Source organism: Ciona robusta, chromosome 3 (assembly GCF_009617815.1).
Source record: "Ciona robusta chromosome 3, ASM961781v2".
Lineage (NCBI taxonomy): Eukaryota > Metazoa > Chordata > Ascidiacea > Phlebobranchia > Cionidae > Ciona > Ciona robusta.
In genome coordinates this window covers 1290655-1307469 of record NC_143237.1, presented here as the reverse complement: position 1 = coordinate 1307469, position 16815 = coordinate 1290655, and the positions used below count along the sequence as shown (strand labels likewise).

Here is a 16815-nt window from a genome sequence, read left to right as displayed (position 1 = left end):
AGGAATGCAATGGCTTTAAATTAATGTGGTACGTTTCACATTTTATGATATAAATATAATATATATATTTCTCTTTGTGGTAGTAATAATTTTGCAGTTGTCATTCTTCTGTATTTAGGCAATGTTACATTTACCTTTTATTTGAAATATTTTATAACTTTATATAACATTCATTTTATAGACTTCTTGCCTTTATCCTCCTTGTGACCAAGTATCTGTATTTCTAGGATCACCTTGGTCTCGCTGTGGCATATTTCATTTAAATGTAATGCGCTAATCTTTATTTAAACTTTAGATATTGCATTGATACTGTTATGTTAAGGCTGTTTAAGCCAAGTTTGCTGGAAGCTAGATGGGGTAATGTGATAAACCTTGCAAGGGTTAGCACATGGGAAGCATTGGGAGGGGCTTTTAACTCAGTGGTGTCAGAAAAGTATGATATATGGACAAAAAACGTTGGCTTGTTTCAAGTTCCACATTATACATCTCCTGAAGGGTTTAGGAAAGCTAAAGATAAAGCAGTAGATGAATCATGGCGGTTAGTTGAGAAAGTAATCACTACAAAGCCTGGTAAAGAAACTATTTTACTTTTCGACGAGTTGTCAGACACACTTTGCAGAGTTGCGGACTTATGCGACTTTGTGAGATGCGCTCATCCCAATTCGGCGTTTGCAGATGCTGCTGCAGGCGCCCATCTTAGTATTGGTACAATGGTGGAGGAATTGAATACAAATAAACAGCTATACGAAGCTTTGGCCAGAGTTACTGATGATAGAGAAATTATGGCCAGCCTTGATGAAGAAACAAGTACAGTTGCAGACCTGTTTATGTTTGACTTTAAAATTAGTGGAATACATTTACCCGATAAAGACCGCCAAAAAGCTGTTCAACTTCATGAAGAAATATTAAAGTTAACTTCCATGTTTCTGCAGAGCGTGCATTCACCAATTGCTATTTCAAAATCTCAGCTTCCTGAAAGAATACTGCCTTATTTTAACGTATCTGGGGATAATGTGGTTGTTAATGGGTTGATTAATGACCATCCTGATGAAATGGTTAGAGAAACAGCTTACAGACTTTACTATTATGATAATCCATCATTTGAAGCAGTTGTACATCAACTATTGCATGCAAGAAGAGAAGTGGCGCAAGTTGCAGGTTTTGAAACTTACGCCCAGCGTGCCCTCAAATCTACAATGGCGAAAACACCAGAAGCAGTTTCTTCATTTTTGCATTCACTGTCCAAAAAATTGCAATCTTTGACTGAAAGTGAACTTAATGATATGCGAATATTGAAACAAAAAGATGTTGCATCGAGCCCAGAACTTATGCCATGGGATTATTATTACTATATGGATAAATTAAGGGAATCTAAATGTGCTGTTGACCCAGCAGTGTACAGTGAATACTTTTCCCTTGGAGATTGCATGGAAGGCTTAAACATTCTTTCTAATTCAGTTTATGGGGTTAACATTGCCCCAGTGGCCACTCAAAAGGGTGAAGTTTGGAGTAAAGATGTTGTCAAACTAGCAGTCTCCAATAAGCAGAATGTTGTTCTTGGGTATATTTACTGTGATTTCTTTTATAGATCAGGGAAACCTTTACAAGATTGTCACTTCACGATACGAGGGGGTCGTAGGTTGCGAAACGGTGACTATCAAGCCCCAATAGTTGTACTAATGCTTCACCTGAATTCTCCTACTATTAATCAACCAACACTATTAACCCCAACCTCTCTTCATAATTTGTTCCATGAGATGGGCCACGCAATGCATTCCATGGTGGCTCGCACACGTTACCAGCATGTTACTGGTACAAGGTGTGCCACTGATTTTGCTGAAGTCCCATCTATACTAATGGAACACTTTGCCTCAGATCCAAGAATACTTTCAACCTTTGCACGCCACTATAAGACAAGACAACCAATGCCAAAGGACCTTATGAACCTAATGTGCCAGTATGAACAAGTGGGCCAAATCACAGAACTGCAAACTCAAGTATTTTATTCCATTATGGACCAAGATCTACATGGCCTGCGTGTCAACAATGAACAATCCACCAGCAAAATTGTGCAACAGATACAACAGGAGCATTTCTGCTTGCCTTATGTGCAAGACACTGCTTGGCATCTACGGTTTGCACACCTAGCAACATATGGGGCAAAATATTATTCATATATTATGTCTCGTGCTGTAGCTTCACGCCTCTGGTCGCAGTGTTTCAAAAGTGACCCTTTAAATCATGCAATGGGTGAAAGATACACACAAACCATGCTTCAACATGGTGGTGGCAAAGATCCGATCTCGATGTATCAAGATATGTTGCAGGAGACATTCAATATTGAAACATTGGTTGATACTTTAATTGATGATATAAATGTAAAACATTAAAAACAGCAATCATTATGATTTTGATCTTGTTTGTGTTATTGTGATGTTTTCGTGAATGGGCCAAGTTCTATTTGTGGTGAAATCTTCAAATTAATTCTAAAGACTTATTATTTTACTTTACAGATATAGGGTCGTCATAATATTGGTAATGAATTTGAAATCTGGTCAGCTCGTATGGATAAAAGTATACAATAAATGATTTCTGCAAACAAATCAAAACCAAAAACCACGAGAAATGAATCTGCCTAGGCTTGATACGTTTAGAAGTTGTTAAACAATTTAAGAAGAAATTATTTGCATGAATGTCAAGCGACATCTAACTGATCCAAGGCATCTGGCACATAGACAGAGTACAAATACATGGAGTAGCATTAAGTGAACCCTGATGTTTAAATTTACCCCTGATTTGTAGGTGAGATAAATTTTAGATCTTCATATTTCATATTATTTTTAATAAAATGCTACTTGGTTCATTTAACTCTCTTCAAAAAATCAAATAATTCTCAAAAAGATCATCCTTATAGAAACATATCTACATTATATAGTTAACTGTAAGCAGGCATGAGGTGTGTAAAACAGAACTGTTGAGTGATTTCTTACACTGCATTTATGATGCAATAGTTGTGCTTATCCTTTAATCAGAGTTAACCAAATTTAACGCTGGATGCCACCACCTGACCATCATTAGTCATTACTTTAACTGTTTAACTTTTTGTTGTTATTTGTAACTGAAGACTTGGTGTAGTTTTTTACTAATACTGTATCTGTATGTTGTTACAGATTTAGGTGAACTAATTTTCTGTTAAGATATCATCATGTTTTCTATAATTGTTTACCAACTGTATGTCTGGATTGCGTTTCTTCTCGGAATGAAGATAAAAAAAGTTATCAACTTTGTAATTTACCGTCCGTACGCCAACGGTTACTGTGTATGTGTCCGACTGTGTGATAATTTCTCAGACTACCATATGAAAGATTACCTGATTCATGGTGGATCAGAAATCGCAAAAGGTCGATTTGTTGTAACGGATGGATTGGGACCAAACTCACCAAATCTCTGCATTCGCATCTGGCATGAGAAATTGGTTGCAAATCCAGATTCAAAAGCAATCAGCTTTAAGAAACTCTTTTCTCTTGGTTACACCCAGCAAATTAACTTCAGTCTAGCATGTTTAAATAATGAAGATAATTTTGACTCTCAGTGGTTGGAATGTCTCATCTCGAGCACAGATGGTAAACTTAAGGTGGATGAAATAATGTTTTTTTTTCCTGAGCATTGTCCTATAGTTGGCACAAGAAACAAAAGCATTCCAGGTTTAAACCAGGTTCATTCTTCACCTGTTGAGTTTGCCAACTCTAATATAAGTGGTAACATCATAATTGATATGGGTAAAAGCAACAATTTAGCGAAAGAGGAAAATGTAACTGGCAATAAAACTACTGTAAACACTCGCGCAATGATGGATTGTCCAGTTGGAGCTGGTGAAGTTACATACAACAATAACACAGATATCCCAGACAGCACATCAACATTAGATGAAGAGGAAAGCAGTGATGAACATGATGATTAAGAACATCAATGAACTATGAATGCCAAGAAATGCAAAATTTTTATTTCTATAACCGATAAATGAATTGTGTCTTCCTGTATTTTCTCTGATTTTAACTTTTTTTTTAATTTTGTTTGTAATGTTTTCGCTTGTTGTTGCTGTATATTATTTTACAAATGCTGCGTGTATTGCTAAAGTACTTATTGAGTAGAAGTAGTGGCTTTTATTTTTTTAAATTTTACATGCTGGCTTTGTGGATGGGGTAACAGTTCTAACATGTCTCCTGTTACACACCATACGTTTTGTCTTAATACTTATTCATAGTTCCATCTTCCAGTTATGTTTATAAATATATAATTATTAAAACAGCACCAAAGTTCAGCACTTTCATCTTGCCATGTAATGGTATTGTTTTTTTTTTATCTATTTTACTTGTTTTTAGTTCAATCATTATGTATTCACTTTTTGTAAAGTTTTATAGATTGTATTCTCTAGCGGTCTAGCCTATATTACTATAGTAGCCTATATCGCTAATACTAAAGTGATCAAATATAACATTTTATATTGATTTGGGTGCTTTTATTAAGCTAAGATCTGAACATTGTGATGGATTTAAATGAAGTGGAACAGAGAATCATTCAGAGCAACACCTTCTCCATGAACTTGGAGGAATTCAAATCTCTCTTCCCGAAAAAATTACAAAATTCTGTAAATATTTCTCACCTGCATCACGCGATCGCAAAGAAAAACTTGGATGCTGTGAATAAAGTTAAGGACAAACTACGAGAGGAATTCGCAGAAGAATCTGCAAGCGATGAATCGCGTGAAAACTACGTCTTTGCAGCTTTGGAAAAGTTGGACAAACATTTAGATCTGGACTTGGATTATTTAAGTGAATGCGAGACTGCATGCGAAAGTGTTCTCGCGCAATACATAGGTTACATGCAGCAAAGATCTGAAGATGCATCAAATGATATTGGGAACAAAACTCCTGATGCAGGATCCAAGAACATGGGATTAGATTCTCATCTTAAACTTTTCAGATTGCCATAAATTTTTTACTTCGGCTAAAATATTAAGCTACTATCTTTGTTTTAGAAAACATTTTTAAATAACGAACTCCCAAGGCGTCATAGTTTAAGGTTGCTATTTTCAATTTTACTTCTTACACTACTTTACCTAATACATTGTTTTCTTGTCATACAATTATCAACAATTTTAATGCTTTTTTTTTCTACGAACAGATATGTGTCTGGTGGAGTAGGAGTTTAATTTGTACCTTAACCTGTAAAGTTTTGTGCCATGGAGTATCTATCATGGTCTTCTTTACCACAGCACATCCTTGTAGAGGTTTACTCCTACTTACCAATGAACGATCGCTTAAACACAAGTCTCGTCTGTAAATGGTGGTCGGACTGTTTCCACCACCCAGCGCTATGGAGTCGGTTTCTCTTTAAATTTGACACAGATGTAGACAGCGAGGGTCTTGCCGTGACTGCTATTGAGAAATACTGCAATGAGTTGAAGGAAGTTGAGATATTTCTTAACCAGCGCCAAAAGATCAGCAGGGACAGAGCTTGCTATGTGATAGATGAGCTAACTGCCTTGGAGAAGAAAAGGCTGCAAAAGTTTACGCTTAATTTCACCGGTTTGAACCCACTGTGTTTCAATGGTAGTGTTATTTTAGACAAGCTAAAAAAGCTGTTTTCTCGAAAACCTTCGTCGGAAATTGTTTTTAATTTGAGCTGCATTGATCTGAACCAGTGCAATATTGCATTTGACAACGATCTCCTTTCAATCATCGCATCCCAACATCAGTTTCTGCGAATCGTCCGTCTTCAGAATTCTTGTTTGATTGACAATGTTACACCGGAAGGAGTTCTAAAGCTTGTCAAGTCCTGCCCACTACTGACAGAGCTGCACACTTTCTATCACTGTGTGAATGCTGGGGTCTTGGAAGCTTTCTGTGCAGAAGATCGATCTGCGATAAAAAGAATTTCACTCCTATGCAACCGTAGTGACAAGTACAATGAGATGATACCACGTGAGGCATGGCACCGTTTCTCCTTGACACTGCCCGGTGCCGAAGTCACGGTACGATTTCACCACTCCATGCCACACCACATTATAATACCTTTGCTGTGTGAAGGAATTCCTTTAGTTTCCCTACATTTAAAAGTATATGGCTGGCTCACTGATGAACTGGTTCATATCGGAGTAACGTTTTCCTCCAGCCTAAAATATCTTTCTTTTCACACTAGCATGGATATAAAACGTAAAGCTCCACCAGGCCTTGACATTGCACTCTTAGACTTGGTATCCAGATGCTCAAAGCTTGAAGCACTGCACTGTTACTGCACCTTAAGTGATGAAGTAATTGATAAAATCAAAAAGACAAGAACCCTAAAGACCAGCACTCTGTATTCCACAGCACCAGATGAAGAAACTGAACTGTAGCCATAATAATAATGAAGCTGCATTATTGCACATTTAAAGTATTCTGTAATTGTTTTTATTTTATTTTAATTCATTTTAATTGCACTTCATTTCATGTATGTGTTTTCCTATTTTAATATGTTTCCATTTTCGTAAAGAATCTCTAGCCTTTACTACGCAACGTACAGAATGTAGCATTTACTTTGCAGTATTCACAAGTGCCACGCTCAGCTTAAGTTCTTGGTTTTGCATGCATGTTCCATTGTGCCTTACTTTTAACCATTTATTGGGAAAACTATTCGTCTGGTGAGTTTACACTTTGTCGCTTTTTCGTCCATTTTGTTTCAATTTTTTGCAATTTTTTTATGCATGCGCAGTATTATAAATAGTAAGTACCTAATTACTTTTTCAAATGCATGAAAGTATTAAGTCTCACGCTGCAGCCTACACTGACAAATAAAACCTAACAAGCATATTATATTTTTTTCGGCTGATACCACTACACCTATATGTAAGTATATTTTATGCGGGAGAACATATTACGTGTGTTTTAAAAGTTACTTTTAAATTAATTGCATTCAAGTTTGTATGAACTAGCTCCATTTATTATTAACCATCTACTTCATTTATTTTCACTTCGGTGAGACGCAAACGTAACATGAGACACTGGAATCAGGGAGTATACAAGATTGGCCTGTGTGAAGGCAACAAAGTACAGCAGAAAAAAATACATGGTTTTGGGAAAGTAAGGCAAAGAAATGAATGAAAAACAAGTTGACATCGCGTATTGTTGGCGGTGACGCTTAGCATTTGGAATTTTGCTGAGGAATTGTAAAAGAAAATTGAAGAGTTTGTCATAATAAGGCACGAGCGACAGATGCATCTCGATGGATGCGATAACAACTATGTTTGGTGACGAAACGAGAAAATTCCAAAGAAAAAATAGGATTAAAAAAAATGTGAGAAAGGCAACGAAATAATTGGACGGAACACTTAATCGCAGTCATGGGGCGTGAAATTCGTACCGATTACGAGGAATACAGAACTAAAATAGAAACTGAGAAATAGATGATACTGCGTAGAAAATAAAAGCGATACTATTCGGCCTGTCTATACTGCAGATACTTGTCTACCGGCACACATTGGTGGTATAATCAATAATACAAAGCAATATATGTCGCTGCAATACTCAGATATTATACAATGGCAGATTATATTGGGATATTGCAGTATATAAGAGATGTGTTGATTGGTGGGATTTCTGCCATGCAGAATGTGGAAACTTCATTAACTTGAAGAAGGGGGACAACTTGTAAAGAATTCATTGCTGTATATGTTATTGTAGCTTGTGCCTGTTGTGAATACTTCTTTGTACAAAGGTGAAACTTAGAAGTGGAACAAAAGATGCAGTACGGGAACACAGCTGAAAGGAGGAGATTAATTAGATGGTGTTCATTGCTGCTGAATAAGTATCTTTACAGATTGTATTAATGTGGATATTATTCACCCATTACACTGTTGCAAAAAAAACAACAATAAAGCTAGAAAGCTATGGTTCTGTAGATGGTAAAAAACCTATTACATAGTTTTTTCAAAAAAAAGATAAGTATTGTACTTACTCGTTGTGCGGAAATTCGAAGACTCTCTATCGACCTCCAGCGGCAGATGTGGGGGGAAGGTTTAACATCTAATAAAAAAAATATTTTAATGAAAAGTTTTAATTTAAAATCTGGGCTATCCTTCAATTCTTTTGTTCTATTCTATTTAGGCAAGGTGCTTGCCAGAAGACCTAGGATTTAGGCAAAAGTTGGCCCATTTATTTCCCAACAACATCCAAACTACTTATGTTCATAGTATGAATGAATGTAACATAACCACTTAACGTACACAACATAGAGTTTTCGCAACGCTATAGATTTACTTACCTTATAAAGCGATCTTTGAAAAGCTTGTAGTCTTGCCTGGTGCATGCTTTGGGCATCTGCATCGTTTATAACCTGCAGGTAAATCAATTATTTTACAAATCAGAACAGGTTTCGAACAGAAATAGCAAGAGTTTCGAAATACAATATTTACCTCGTTGCCGCCAGTCATCATCTTCTGGACAGCTTGCTGGTATTGCTGCAACAACGCTGGGTTGCTCATCAGAGCATTTGTGTATTCAGAGGAATGATCGGCTTCTGTTATGTAAAATATGTTCGGATATCTGAATATAGGCTACTTTACATGGGCATATGTAACAACTAATATTTATTGGCAACACTTAGACCAGGACTATGTGTTGCAGATTGGTTTCAGGCTAGAGTCGCACTATTGGCATGAATATGAAGCTGTCTGGGTGTTGGGGTAATGGGCCAAATTGCCCAAAGTCCCAGGTCCTCTACAACGACCTCACCCACATAGAATACAGGACTTACGTTCCACATCTGAATACCACAATACCAACCTTCTTTATCTGGTGTTGTTGAACCTGAAGCTTCATGCATCGCTGTATCTGCGGCGTTTAAGCTTTCGGCGCTCGAAAGCCGACTCATCGTCTGCGCACAGCTGTATTCAGCAGAGCTTGGTGTCAGACTTGACGTACTGGAAGGTTCTGCGGCGCTGCTTTGGGCGTGATTGAACAGAAACTGTTCAGAGTGTTGTGTATCGCTCATTGGCTGGTCTGCCATGTAAGAGTTATCGAAACTACCATGAGAAGAACTGGGACTGCTGTTGTAACCTGTAAAAGATACATTATGTCACCATTAAAGCATCACCTTTATTAAATTACATCTAGGATATTGTTAAATTACAGTTACATTTTTGTATTAGGATGTAAAGCTGGGGGGTCAAAACAATCACCTTCGCTTAAAAAATTATGGTGAGAAGCTACCCTGACACCCCTGAAGTTAGAATTATGTCATCGTCGCTCTATAACAAGATATACTACAAACTTACTATGTCTTGGTTCATTGCTTAATCCAGAGTCGGAACCCTTCATCAGCTGTTGTAGGTGGATGTGTGAGAAGGCGTGCTCTCTCACTTCTGCAGCGAGCGAAAATCGGACGATTGGGAAGCATGTCGGACATTCAGTTAGTTGACTCCTATGATAAATGTATGAGCGTTAAAAGATTTAAAATGACCAAGTTGGTTTAAAATGACCAAAAAGTTGTTCAGAATGAAACTTACTGGTCAGAATATTTGTCTTGGCAATCTGGATTCTGTAGTTTGTATTTCTTTTCCTTGGCCCGCGCGTTTTGGAACCAAACCTGTTTTGGGATGTTTATTTTAGTTGCAAATTGTGAGGCTAATAACATTATATTGAAACAATGTATCTTGTTTACTGCAGAGCAGGACAATGAAAAAAATGTTTTAACACAGGTGTTATGTTTCATACACTGTTACAAGCAATTGCAGATCTTTGGTCTTACTTACTTGAATAACTCGCTTAGGCAATCCAATCTCACTGCCCAGCACTTCACACTCAGTAAGGGATGGTGTCTTGTACGAGCGGAAGCAACTCTTCAAAGCTCGAACTTGTACAGATGTCATCTGTGTGCGATATCTCTTTGGAGTCGCGTAGGTGCCTTCTGATAATAAAGAAAGCCATAACACTTATGCCTATTGTATTAAAAAGATTAAAATATAGTAGGTTGGGGAAAGAGCGTCACTGTTTTAATTCTATTTTATGGACCCATTTAGTAGTAAACAAAGATTATTTACAGAATTATGTAACCCTCATCAACTTTAAAAGAGTATTATTTATTGTTAAAAACACCATCTGGACATGAAATATTATTTGCTAAGGGTATCTATCTTACTCTACAGTAATATCTGTTACACTTACCATTCATATAAGCAAGGAACTTTTGCTTGCTGGTTGGTGAATGAGGAGAAATTGCAGCAGTGTCAGAAGTCTGGTGGGTAGCCGATATATCCTGTTGAAAAGATTTATCCTGGCTTTGTTCATTGCCGGTTTTAGATGAAACAGCAATATTTGATGTGTTTTTCTGGGATGTTGAGTTAACTGGAGGTGGTGTTGAAATATTTTCGCTGGATCGTGGAACAATTTGCTGGTTTGTTTCGGTGCTCGATGTCGGCAACTGCAGAGCAAGTAGTGGGCTCGGGTCGATGGATTGGTAAACTTCTTTTCTAGATGCGTAAAGTGCAGCTAGCTTTTGTTGCAGATCAAGAGTGGAGGGCGTGTTCGCATTTGCGCCGCCAAACAATTGCTTCAAACTGTTGATGTGATTTGTTCGCGCTGTGTCAGCATTATAATTGGATTCTGAACAAAAAACAAGGAAAAGTGAAAATTGTACTTATTTATCCTTGCTTAGTGGAGGTAGTCGTTATAACATGGGTGTTCTGTTTTATACACCTTGTGCCTGCTTACGAGTTACTATATATTAATATGTAACTTTGTGGGTGATTATTGTTTTGGAAGGATACATAAGCCGACAGGAGGTAGCAGTGCCAAGCCTCGAACCCACAACCTCTGGGCTATAGGCAACCGGGTCAAACAATTTTTAAAGTGAAGGTAGTGGATTTAGGATGTGTATCATTACCTTTTAGGAAATTATTTTCTTGTTTTGGTTTCTGTGTTTGGTTTTGCAAGCGCATCGGTGATGGAGCATTTTCATGCATGCTGTGCATTGATTTGTTTCCTTGGTCGCTAGAACTAGGAGAATTGTCGAATTTTCTATAATCTTGTTGAACCGTGTCTCTGTTTATGGATGGAGATTGAGAAAGTTGGGGGGAACCAATAGCGAGACGCATCTGTGGGTATAGAAATTACAGAATTAAATAATTATAAGTCTGGAAATAATAATAAGTCTGTAAAATAATGATAATCACAGTAGGTGAAATTTTATCCTTTTTAGGTAAAATTAGGTAAAGAATGAAGAAGTATAGGATATATACATAGTTACACTAGTTAATAGTTATTACTGTTATGTAGCAGTTAGATGTAGTTAGGTTTTGCAGAATTAAATGTAGGCAGGTTAGGTAGGTATACTATTAAAAACAGACAGTTGCGATTTGATGAATATTAACTTAACTTAAAAGTAAAATAAACTCACTTTTTTGTCCGCAGGTTCATCCTTGGAAGAATGTTCGTTGTGTCTCACTTGCATGTGAGTATCCAGCTCAATCTTGCTACGAAACACCATCCTGCAAAGTTGGCAGAATTTGTACTGAACCTGCCCGCTTGAACATCTTGCTACAGACGAACGGAATTGGCCTTTTCTTTCCCGGGCGCGAGTGTTTTGGAACCAAACCTGCATTTAAAATGTGTAAAACATCCATAGATTCTGATTAACTGGTAAATATTTAGATCATGCTTCTATACTATATGGGTGATGCCTTGTCAGAGTACCTAGGATTTAGGCAGGTTTTTGCCATTACATTATAAAGTATCAAAGATTTAAACCAGATGACCAATTATATTATAATTTTATACAATTACATTATATTATAATGCATATCTCACCTGTACAACTCTTTTTTTAAGACCAACAGCTTCCGATATTTGCTCGATTATTTTACGACTTGGACTCGAATCCACAAGGTACTGTTGGTAAAGATATTCCAATTGTTCTGGAGTAATTGTTGTTCGCAATCTTTTTGGGTCTTTACCAAGTGAATCCCGTTCATCCATATACGCACCTGCATGGATACAATAGTAGAGCAATAAGTCTTTACAATACTGTTTGGAACATTCTGTTAGGTCATTTGAGCTATACACCTGACAGGGTAAACAGATCTACACTGGATTTGTCTACAGTGCACTAATCAATAGGCATTTTAATTTCATTTTAACAATGTCAACTTGAATTTTCTAAAAATTAAAAAAAAATGTGATAAGATGACAGTTTGATACATTCTTTGGTCAGATTCTTACCTTTTTGTCGCATCATGCTGTTCTGAACCATGGATGGGCTTGTGGAGGAAGAGGAGGAGTGAGAGAGAGTGGGAGAAGTTGATATTTTCCTCTTTGCTCCTCCCATGGGTGGAGTGACCAATCGCGAACGAATAGTGCTCGCCTTGTCATCTGAGATTCTTCTTGCTTGATTTGGCAACTTCTGTTCGATGCTATGTTTCATCCATGGCTGTTGGCCATTCCAACCCAACTTATCTGTGTTGTTGGACCACGAATCACTGACAGATTTTTCTTCCACCTTCTTGTCTTCGGTTTTCTGCTCATCGCCCATTAACCCTTGCATGTACATGAAGCCGTACTGCCCGAACACTGAAGCGACGTTGGCAGCGAGATGGACTTGTTGGTGAGCTTGCCACTGTGGGATTGTAGCAAAGGATAAGTCACAAACCTGGCATGGAAAGTTTGACTTTTCTTTGTTTTCTGTGTTTGATGAAGTTCTAGAATGACTCTGTGGGTTGCTGTCATTGCTAGGTGTTCGTGCGGAAGTTTTGAAAGATTCTTGTAAGCTTGGAGATTGCTTATCTTTTGGTTGAATGTTTTTTCCGACTTCATTCATTGATTTCCTTACAAAATTGTCCAAATCAGTTTTGCTACCCTGGGTAAGGAGTCGAGCTTTTGCGATCGCTTCTTCTACAACAGGTGATACTGGTCGGTACGATGTGGCTTGGATTGGCTGTCCCGGTGATATATTTACATGTGGCTGCTGGCTCTGCTCAAAGTTCTTCCTTGCTTTTTGGCGAGCGTTTTGGAACCAGACAACAATAACACGAGTGCTCAGGTCAAGTGTTTTGGACAGCTTGTCTAAATCATCATCTTTTGGGTAGGCGTTCTTATCGAAGAACTCTTGCAGTACCTGCAGCTGGAAGTCAGTGAATCGTGTTCTTGGGGTTCTTCTGCATCCATGCGACGATGAAGAAGTTTCGTACGAAGTGTCCAGGAATGAAGATCCCTCAGAGAAGCTTTGAGGCCAACTTGGTAAAGATGGATGTAGGGTGGGCAGACTCGATTTGGAATCCTGTGGAAATTCCTGCCCGTTGCCTTTGGGTGATTTATCCAACACACTAGGAAGGCATGGCACAAGGGAAAGGGCATCAGTGAACAATGCTTGGGGAAGCTGCTTTTGTTCCATTCCTCCAACACGTATCGTCCTTAAAACATCCTCCGATAGTTCTTGTTTCATTTGCGCCTCTACTGTATTTACATTCTGTGCGAGCAGGCCTTCGTTTTCCTTCTTCTCGTTGCTGTCAGGTTGTTCACCTTCGTCAATTTGAAGAGGAGTAATTTCCATAAGCGAGTCTTGGACCTCAGTCTTCACTTCAAAACTCTGTTTATCCGGACTGCTTAATTTGCTTGTGTTTTCTTGATCCTTTGTGGTGGGTGCTGTCGAATCTTGAGCTGGAGTCTCCTGCTTCTCGGGTTGTGTCCTATAAGCATCTTCCAGACTAAGCAGAGGTGGGATGCTGAAGTTGTATGGTGAGTCCTTGGACCGCTGTCGCTCCTTGAACAAAGTGTTCCGGAACCAATGCTTGATAACTTTTGGTGGCAGCGAAGTTTGGGATGCCATGTCATCTATCTGTGTCTCGCTCGGGGAATTATTTATGTCGAAGTTAGCGCGAAGAACTTTCAACTGCTCATCTGTGATTCGAGTGCGAGGTCGTTTGATCGGGATTTCAACGGTGCTCGAATGAGCGTTGTTCTGGTGTTGGGGTGGGAAATGAGGAGCTCCCTGCATCTTATTCATCTGCTCCTGCTTTTGAAACAAGTCCAAACCAGTTTGTGCTGGATGACTGAAAAGTGGAGATTTACCAGACATTTCATCAGGTACCTGGAAGCCTGGTGCTCCGCCTGCCAAACTGAGTTGCTGTATCTGTTGTACAGCAGCTGCATTAGCCAGAAGCTGGTAAGGTGTGAGACCAACTGCCTGTGCTTGTGCTTGTAGTAAAGCAGAATAGAGGTTCATTGAAAACATGTTTTGATCGCCCATAAACATTTGCCGTTTTGGTTCGTTCACAGCTTTGGATTCTGACGGGTCTTGAGCATTTTGTTGCGCGTTTAAAATCGCTTTGACTAGCATACTTTGTTGTAATTGCTGCTGAAGGGAAGTCTCTTTCAACGCATCACCGTTCAAGTTGTTTGGCAGTGCAAACGTATTTGGAGTTTCGGTATTTGGCTCTGGACTTTGCGACATAACAGCGCCGATTCCTGCATTATCGGTATTGCCATTTTCCAACTTATGGTCATTCTTTTCCTTGAACTGGTCAGTGTATGCAGCAGCGAGAGACTGTATAGCGTTGGTCGGCACGCAGACGCCATGAGCGACTTCTTCATGTGCTTTTAGCACCCACAAGCCAGTAAACTCTTTCCCACAAAACCTGCAAGGCTGGGCGTCCTGTTCACCGTCGTTTTCTGGAGAGACTTCCTCAGGTTTTGGATGAGAATCTGTATTTTGTTGCTGTTCACAATTATCACCACCATTCGTGTGGTTATCGCAAGAATCCTTCGTGTTTGAATCGGCCAACCACATCTCTTGATTTATACAACTATCGTCTACAGAGCCTCCCCATTTCTGCTCCAATCGCCAACTCTTCGCTTTATTTCTGTTCTCTGGACTTCTGTTCTCTACATAATGCTTTGCTTGCTCAAGCCCATACTTTGAGAGTAGATGTTCACACGCTCTGCTCCTGGAACCGCTGTCGAGGGGGCAAGAACGAACACGGATGCGCTTATGCTTAGGTGCTTCTCCTGACTTGCTTTGTACGAATAACGACCTAACATCTTGAAGTCTTCCGCGTGAAACTTGTTCGCTGACAGAAGCAACCAAATCCGGACAGGATTTTGACACCAGATCGAGATCATTCAAAGCAGATTCTGATTTGTTTTCGTTCCGGGAGATTGTTTCTTTGTGGCTTTCGGACGCTAGATGGTGGAAGAGATCCGCTTCGTTAACATAGGTAACTTCGCATGGGTTGCAAGCATAAGGCGGTTTTAATGCTCCCGATGTGGGCGGTTCTGTAATGCACGAAATTATGTTAAATATAAAAAGATAACAAATCCGGTAAATGCAAAAAATAAGGTAAATATAGTACGGTGGGGAAATATGGGACACCCATTCATTTCATTTTCTTGTCCGATTTGGTAGTAAACAAAAAAAAATTAAAAGTTGTAAAATATTATATAAAAGAAATTATAAAACCGTATTCTCAAGGTGTCCCATCTTGCCCCACTGTACTATATAAATATTCCCGATAACAACCATTTAAACGCAGACGTACCTTTTGGTAATGTCTCGGTCGTATTTTCCGAATTCGAATTAACGTCTAATGTTTGTACTTCCATTCCAGCCATATTCTCGTTCATCGGCAACGAGGTGTCCACTTTTCTCTGTGAAGTTGAGAAAATAATTTAAAAATATTTAACCACAAAGTTACATACGTGGTAACTTGTAAGCGGGCACGAGGTGTATGAAACAGAACAGACTTTTTATAAGAAATATCATTGCCCCGTCATGCGAGGATAAATAAGTTACATACGTGGTAACTCGTAAGTGGGCACAAGGTTTATGAAACAAAACACCAATGTTATAACGACTGTCGTGCCACGCCGCGCGAGCATAAATATATTCGTGCTTTTAGTTTTACTCAAGTTACTAAAATTTGAATATTAAATTGTTAGCGGGTATTGTAAGCTTACCTCTGCTGACTGTGCTTCCTTATCTACGTTGTTGTTTCCTTCCGAACAATCCGCGCTGTTTGAGTTTTGGTCGCCTAAGGAGAAAAGGTTTAATGTGATTCTTTTATGTGGCGAGCTTTCGAGGTTAAAAGGACATGATATAATTTCCACGAACCTGATTCACCTGTGACGTCACAATTATTATTCGGATTCGGGGGTTTCCCATGAACTTGGACGAGATGAAGTTGAAGATGAACTGTGTCCTTCAACACGTCCTGTAGGAAATAGAGTTATTTTTAGAATGGCGCCCGAAACGTGAGAAATGGAATTTTTGGTGAAATGGAGCAAAATGTTTTAGGGCGTTGGTTGCTTCGTGACAAACTCGAAACCGCGGTTGGACGTGACCGTGACATATGGGACTATTATAGTACTATCTATGGCTACAGGTTAACAAGGATGCCGTGCACATAATGTCCCATATTTCCCAATCGTGTTTGTAACAAATAACAACGGTATTTTAAAGTCTCAAGGATACGGTTTTAGAATTCTGTAAATATTCTTTGTTTGTACCAAATAGGACGATAAAAGAGAATGAAAACATGTACCATCTTACCCCAGTCTACACTACGTTGGTTTACCTGGCATATTGGACATTTGATTGGTGGCTGTGAGTTATGTTGTGTCAAAGTATGAAGTCGCATTCGATCCTGGTCGCTACTTGCATAGTTGCAATATTGACACTGTACGTTTTCTGCCTTCGCCTTAAAAATAGGAACTTTATATTAAAAATGTTCAAAATCATGGACAGAATTTATTAGACACCCAATAACATACATTTAAAAAAGCTTTATTT

The 16815-nt window shown here is 38.6% G+C and overlaps 4 protein-coding genes across 7 annotated transcripts in view; 3 read left to right on the top strand and 1 right to left on the bottom strand.

Moving 5' to 3' along the window:
- The first annotated feature begins 69 nt into the window (after positions 1-69).
- LOC149737488 (mitochondrial intermediate peptidase-like) lies at positions 70-2514 on the top strand. The gene has a single exon (XM_089875203.1). The coding sequence runs from the start codon at positions 315-317 to the stop codon at positions 2388-2390; it is 2076 nt and encodes a 691-aa protein (XP_089731329.1). The 5' UTR covers positions 70-314; the 3' UTR covers positions 2391-2514.
- A 10-nt stretch (positions 2515-2524) lies between these two features.
- Positions 2525-5185, top strand: LOC149737487 (uncharacterized). 2 transcript variants are annotated; one of them, XM_089875206.1, is made up of 2 exons: positions 2525-2802; positions 3171-5185. In XM_089875206.1, the coding sequence occupies exon 2, from the start codon at positions 4547-4549 to the stop codon at positions 4991-4993; it is 447 nt and encodes a 148-aa protein (XP_089731332.1). In that variant the 5' UTR covers positions 2525-2802; positions 3171-4546; the 3' UTR covers positions 4994-5185. The 2 variants fall into 2 exon arrangements, with proteins under 2 accessions (XP_089731332.1, XP_089731331.1); XM_089875205.1 differs by having other exon boundaries at positions 2651-2802; positions 3171-4527.
- A 56-nt stretch (positions 5186-5241) lies between these two features.
- Positions 5242-6856, top strand: LOC149737486 (F-box/LRR-repeat protein 8-like). Its single transcript, XM_089875204.1, has one exon. The coding sequence runs from the start codon at positions 5243-5245 to the stop codon at positions 6395-6397; it is 1155 nt and encodes a 384-aa protein (XP_089731330.1). The 5' UTR covers position 5242; the 3' UTR covers positions 6398-6856.
- Positions 6857-6959: 103 nt separating this feature from the next.
- Positions 6960-16815, bottom strand: part of LOC149737485 (zinc finger homeobox protein 4-like) — a 28695-nt gene continuing 18839 nt past the window's right edge. For all 3 annotated transcript variants that reach the window (XM_089875200.1, XM_089875202.1, XM_089875201.1), the window contains exons 19-35: positions 16601-16723; positions 16138-16237; positions 15984-16057; positions 15566-15674; positions 12255-15302; positions 11844-12019; positions 11434-11631; positions 10921-11131; positions 10203-10640; positions 9791-9945; positions 9545-9624; positions 9314-9459; positions 8823-9095; positions 8453-8556; positions 8302-8373; positions 7996-8063; positions 6960-7799 (exon numbers count right to left, since the gene is read on the bottom strand). In XM_089875200.1, the coding sequence (XP_089731326.1) occupies positions 8022-8063; positions 8302-8373; positions 8453-8556; positions 8823-9095; positions 9314-9459; positions 9545-9624; positions 9791-9945; positions 10203-10640; positions 10921-11131; positions 11434-11631; positions 11844-12019; positions 12255-15302; positions 15566-15674; positions 15984-16057; positions 16138-16237; positions 16601-16723 (5349 nt within the window). In that variant the 3' untranslated portion in view covers positions 6960-7799; positions 7996-8021. The remainder of the gene's footprint in view (positions 7800-7995; positions 8064-8301; positions 8374-8452; positions 8557-8822; positions 9096-9313; positions 9460-9544; positions 9625-9790; positions 9946-10202; positions 10641-10920; positions 11132-11433; positions 11632-11843; positions 12020-12254; positions 15303-15565; positions 15675-15983; positions 16058-16137; positions 16238-16600; positions 16724-16815) is intronic.